The sequence below is a fragment of the Nicotiana tabacum genome, chromosome 9, assembly GCF_000715075.1.
Source record: "Nicotiana tabacum cultivar K326 chromosome 9, ASM71507v2, whole genome shotgun sequence".
In the NCBI taxonomy this organism is placed as follows: Eukaryota; Viridiplantae; Streptophyta; class Magnoliopsida; order Solanales; family Solanaceae; genus Nicotiana; species Nicotiana tabacum.
In genome coordinates, this window is record NC_134088.1 from 84,459,833 (window position 1) to 84,466,329 (window position 6,497).

General features: G+C 34.8%; 1 protein-coding gene across 1 annotated transcript; it reads left to right on the forward strand.

The window, feature by feature from the left end:
* Nucleotides 1-1,132: 1,132 nt before the first annotated feature.
* Nucleotides 1,133-5,597, forward strand: LOC107830578 (uncharacterized). The gene is made up of 7 exons (XM_016658189.2): nt 1,133-1,445; nt 1,646-1,680; nt 2,835-3,083; nt 3,239-3,325; nt 3,565-3,698; nt 4,945-5,069; nt 5,161-5,597. Exons 1-6 carry the CDS (start codon nt 1,283-1,285, stop codon nt 5,048-5,050), a joined length of 774 nt encoding a protein of 257 aa, XP_016513675.1. The 5' UTR covers nt 1,133-1,282; the 3' UTR covers nt 5,051-5,069; nt 5,161-5,597.
* Nucleotides 5,598-6,497: the final 900 nt, after the last annotated feature.

The window sequence follows — 6,497 nt, forward strand, 5'->3', positions numbered from 1 at the left end:
CAATTCTTGTAGGAGAAAATTCTATTTTATTTTAACTAATCCACAAAATAAATGACCCCTAATCAAGGGTAAATTTCATAAATGGTCATATAATTATAATTTTTTTCACCAAAGTCATATAACTTTGTTTTCTCACACAAAATTCATATAACTATGATTTTTTCCCCACAAAAGTCATATAAATTTATTTTCTCACACAAAAATCATAGAACTTTCACTAACTCACATAAAAATCATAGTGGTCGGAAAATAAATTTTCCGGTACTATTTTCGTATTTTACGTTTTATTATTTTTTATTTTTAGTCTAATAAATAATTATCCAATTAAAATAGGAGAAATATGAGTATATTTTTAGCCTCCCAAAAATAATAGCCAATAAAATATTTTTTTTATATATGTGTATATTATATACATATAACATACATAATCTATATATATTTTGGCTAGCAAATGCAATTAGTTTCGACCAGTCGGTTAATTTTATATTTTCCCCTTAAAATAAGAATGACTCAACCCAGCCTGACCCAATAACCATATACGCAAGCTAAAATAATATAAAATGTGAATTCTCCCCCTCCCCCCCCTCATAAAAAACGTAGTTCGGAATGCATGACATTCTGTCAAAAAAATACTAAAGAAATAAAAGGTATAATTAGAGAGCACTTGAAATAAAAATGCTATCAATTTGAATAAAAATCTTGATAAGGCCGTGTTGAGTCATTCCTATTTTAATTGAATTATTATTTATTAGACTGAAAATAAAAAATAAAAATCACAAAATAAGAAAAAATTATATTTTTCGATCACTATGATTTTTATGTGAGTTAATAAAAATTTTATGATTTTTGTGTGCGAAAATATAATTATATGACTTTGGTGAAAAAAAAGTCATAGTTATACGATTTTTGTGTGAGAAAATAAAGTTATATTACTTTAGTGAAAAAACATCATAGTTATATAAACATTTGTGAAATTTACCGTAATCAACTAGTGTTGTGAAAACACCATTATACCCGCATTTGGATTAGTATTTAATTATTGAAAATTAGTCTATAAAAATATAATTTCCGAGAAAAGTTTTTGATTTATTTTTGAGAAACTCTTTTAACAAAATATTCGTGTTAAACCCCAAATTGCTATTGCTTCTGAACCTACACAGACGCTTTCAGTTTCAGCAAACACCACCATACTCCGCCGCTCTACCGGCGGCAATCGCACACAACTCTGTATTCCAATTCCGTTACCTCTCGGAAACCCTAGAAGCGTTAGAGTGTAGAAGAAATGTGGAGAAGACTCTCTTCGCAGCTCCGAACGCTAACCCCATCTCTGTCCTCTCCAAAATGCAACCTTTTCGTCACTGCTTCTGTTTCGTCTTCATCTCCAATTTCGGAGATCTTTCGTCCCTCCGTTGCTCTGTATCTTCGGCATTTTAACTCTGATTTTGGTACGCTAGTATTGTTCACATCTTTACCTCACTGTCATTCATTTGAACTATAGTTGAATACGCGCGTACGCGCGCGCGCGTGGAGACATAAAATCCTGGATTGTCTCTGATTTTGTATTTTTCGTTTTGAGGTTGTATGTATTGATTTTATATTGGATGCTAATGAGTTAAAATTCTTTTATTTGGATTTTGTAAATCAGGTAATGCTTCTACAAAGAAGGAAGTCGAGCTAGGAGTAAGTTCTTATCACTCTCATCTTCCTAATTTTTTTCTATATTGACTATTAGATTACAATGAACAATGTGTTGGGCGTATGGCGTGTGTTGTGGAAGAAAATCTTGAATGATGTCTGCTTGTTACTTGTATTTGATTGTTAGTATCTTCCCAAATGTGAATGACTGACATACAAGAGATATCTATCATTTTTGTTTAATAAGTAATACTGAGATTTTATCAATACTTGCACTAAACCAGTGCATCAAGCATAATTACGAATTTGTGCAGTCTCCTATTGTTTCTATCACTGCGTGATTGCATCTACATCATATACAATAAATGGGTTGCACCAAAAAGCTAGCAAAAAAATACATCTATGTTTAAGGCTATGTATATTTCTTCTATTGCTTTAAACAATATTTGCTATTTATTTCAAGCCAAACAGTCCACCAAATGGCCTGAGGTATATTGTTTTAAGATTTCTTGCATAGCCCCTCTCTATTCCAGCATTGCTACAAACACTAAAATTGAGCTTGGTATGGTCCACACATGCCAAATATTTCCAAAACATGTCCCATAACTGCCTTGTAACCCGGCAATGCAAAACAAGGTGGGGCACTTCTTTAGAGTGCTGCATCAAGCCAAGAGAACCAAGAGAGCTTCAGAGTTGCCAACCAGATCTTTTTCTGAGGCCGTAAAACCCTGTTCTTATTTGTTCCAGCATACTGTAGTTATATTTATTGTCTTGATAATTCCTTTTTGATATTATTGACAAAAAGGTGTTTTCGTTTAATTTTGGAGTCTGTTAAGTAAGTACCTATGATTTAATGACGATGTGAATTGGTTGAAAGCTGTATGAGCTGTGCTAGAATGTTCCTAAGCTCCATATGTGCACATGCAGTCATGCTTGAATCTCAGTATATTCTAGATGAAATGATTTCAAGCTGTATATATGTTGTGTACATTGCCACTAAGCTCTATAAGGGCATGTTGTGGTTTATGGAATACGGACCTGCATGCCTTTTGCATTGTCAAATTTGAATGGAAGGAATATATTACATGTTATGGTGGTTCTTTTCTGTGCAGGCATGAAGCAATACTGCTTTAGCATTATATAAAATTAATATTTTTGTCTTCTGATAACTAATTTGTTGAAATTGCAACCTCTGTCAGAACTTCGAGTCTAGATTGAACTTGTCTGTTCACTCTAAGCATTACTCCCAAGAGTCATTGGCATCACCTTACAAGTTTTCTAGATCATGTTTAGCACAAGACACTACCATGGTCCCAAACTTCCCTAGGAGGTTCCTCACAACGGGTGCTACTTCAGTTGACAAAGTTCCTGAAGATGCTTCTTCTTGTTTGGCAACTCCACGTATCAAATTTAAGAGGCTTGATAAAACAGCAGCACATATAATGCAGGTACAATAGAAGATATGGCCTTTTCCAAAAAAATTATAGTTTCCTTTGTCTCTTTGGTTTATTTTCTTGCCCTTCTTTTTCCCTTTTTGTTAAAATTTAAGAGACTTCAGATATCCTCAATGTCTAATGAATGTCCTATTTCTATTACGATGTAGATTCTTGACAAAGAGGCTGTTGAAGAAGTAAAGGCACGGAGTCCGATACCTGATATAAAGCCTGGTTATATTGTCCAGCTCAAAGTGGTACAGAAGCTTCTGTTAAAATGGATCATGTCTTATTTTTCAATTCCTATTTAACAACCAGAATTGACCAAATGGTCCTCCAACATGCATAGTATGTTGGACTGATTTTCTAGAAAGAAAGTCCTGCATATAGTTTTCATGTGTGCTTGCTCCTTCTGTTTAAAAAAAGTATATTACTTAGGAAAAAGAAAAAGGAAAACTGATGTTCTGCTGGTGGTATGGTGATGGCTATATTGCAGGAAGTGCCGGAGAACAAGAGACGTGTTTCAATTGTCAAAGGCATAGTGATAGCAAGGCGCAATGCAGGTTTAAATACTACATTCAGATTAAGAAGACTTGTGGCTGGAGTTGGGGTTGAAAACCTATTTCATCTGTAAGTCCTCATCCGCTTGTTTGTGTGTTTGTCACATTCTTAAATGAATGCTCTTTTGTTGTCACTTAATGCCTGCAGTTGCTAGGTTTAGGTTATGATGCTCTTTCCTTATGTTATTGCACTGTTGAGCAAATCTAAGTTTTGACAGTGATCCTATGCTTCAACCTGATTGAAGTTATTGCTGTAAGAGCTGTTATGGTAGAGAACTCACAAGCGGGATGCTTTCTAATAATAATCGATGCTGGCATGGCATCATGGAATGATCCTTAGCTGATATTATAATTGATTTTTATTTTGTGCACTTCAGTAAAAATGACTTTTATTTGGCACAATTCCAGTTACAATCTGTCTCTGTCACGGTAAGTAGACGGCGGACGGAGTGTTGATAACATGATGGGTCAGTTTTACCTGGAGAGAGTTTAATTTGGAGATTTCATTTGCTCTGTAGGAGATGGTGAGACCCAAGAGGAGAGAAGCTTTCACAGTTGAGTGTCTTAACATTTGGTAATTTAGGTGCCTAAACATTTTCTTTAAAAGAAACCATAATGGTCCTTTCTGTTATATCGTAACTAAATTTGAAAAATGTGGGTGGTAGTAAATGGTGATCAGAGCTAGTATGGCCTTTACCAGAAGGGTTAGCATGCAAGGAGCATCAGTTATTTTTCTTACTTTATTCCCTATGTATGTTTCATCATCCTTCTTTTTTCGTCCTATTTGTGTTTGTCGAAGTGGGTTTAACTTAACTCTTCTGCTTCTTGGGAAATGCTTGAACCATGAGGCTATGGGACGGAGCTAGGAGCCCGAGTACGGGTTTGGCCGAGCCCAGTAGCTTTTGCTCAAAGTGTATTTGTGTTATAAATTTCATTAATTATTTATAAATATTAAATGTAGAACCCAGTTATTAGTACTTGAAGTCATCGTTCTAAAATGCAGAACCCATAAAATTGAAATCCTGACTTCGCCTCTGCGTGAGGCCTCCACCCCCTCTCCTCCTTTTTGAGCATTCTACACTTTTTTTTTTCATTAGACTTATATTGCACCCCTTATTTCCATTTAAATTTAGAAAGTTATGTTTAACTTGCACAATTTACATCTAAATATTTGCTATGCATAATTGACTCTACATTCCTGCCAATATGTGAGTATCTCTTACGGTTGCAATTATCAGAGGTGCTTCATGATTTGGTTTCAGCGCATTAACAAGATTGGACTCCTAATCTGTTGTAAGTGACTCGATGATTTGCAGGTACTCGCCCAACATAAAGGAGATGAAGGTGCTGGACAAGAAAAAAGTGAGGAGGGCAAAGCTATACTACCTCAGGGATAAAATGAATGCCCTGAAAAAACATTAACAAGCTAGCTCTTATGAAGGTATACAGAAATAGGTGTTTGATCTAATTGCCTGAAGAGATCTATGAAATTCTTATGTGGTGCCTAAGAAATTGTCATTCATCTCTATCAGGGTTGAGCCTATCATTTTAAAGTGTTTGCGTGGCCAATGGAAGAGACTGCAGCAGAAGAATCTTATTCTTTCTACTTCCGGTTCTGGTCACCGGTTTATCTATCTCTCTAGATAAACATGTATCAATAACATCCCTTTCCTTTTCCAAATGTTGAAGTTAACTTTTGCTATGTCGCCAGCAGATCTTGCCATAGGATGAGCATTTCCCTTTAGTAGTTTCTAGATTGCGCGTAAAGTGGGAATGGGCTTAAAGAAGTGTGCTGTCGACTGCATCAGAACTTAATCACAGGCAATGTGAATTTATTTTCTAACTTTTGGCAATTTCTTATAAGCTGTACACTTCTGGTCTCTGTGATATATCTGATAAACAGATTTCAAATAAAGCATATTTCTGTAGCTGGTTAAGAAAGAGTATTTCTCTTTATTTTCTGGTTGAGTAATTTGGTGAGTAATGGTTGCATAGTCTTCAACAGGCTTATAAATTTTGTAGTTGGACCAAAAGATGGATTGTAATAGTCCCAAACTGCAAACCCAGTGGAAGATTTCCTCTAAAGAAAACTAACAAACATGATTGCAATATGTAGCTCTAATCTTAGGAATATGCTCTAAAGTTCCTGTAGCTACAGTAATACGATTTGTCTATATTCTGGTATGAGATAATATGCCCGAGCCGAGGGTCTATCGAAAGCAGCCTCTCTTTCTTCGTAAGGTGGAGGTAAGTCTGCATACACTCTATCAAAACAAAACCTAAGGAGTGTAAGAAGCTCTTTGTTGTTAATCTATCTGAAAAAGAGTACTTTGCAGTCCCAAAAAATCTGAAGTTTTTTGCTGTGCCATTGTTTGAACTTTACGACAATGTTCAGAGATATAGACCCGTGATATCCACAATTCCTCAACAGCTTTCCAGATTCCAGTCGGCATCTTTGGTAAGTTTGATTTTTTTTTTTGGTACTACAAGTTTCGATACTTTAATTGGAATATTGTAAGTCAACAATAACATAGCTCAATAGTTTGCTCAAGGTTCATTAAAATTGGAAAGTTTTTGACATATTAGAACCCAGATTCTTTTTTTTCGAAAATTTTACACTTTTTTATCGATTTCACTTGAAGATGAATTTCGGAATTTTTCGAAAATTTGAAAACTCCAAAAGTTATTTTTCAAAATTCACTTCAGATCACTCACAAATTCAAAACAACCCAAAATTATATTCGTGTCCAAACACAACTTTAATTTTCAAATACCATTTTCACTTACATTTTTTTTTACTTTTTTTTTCAAAATTTTACAATTCTTATGTCCAAACGTCCACTAAATACAGTAGACATTTGCCCTTATC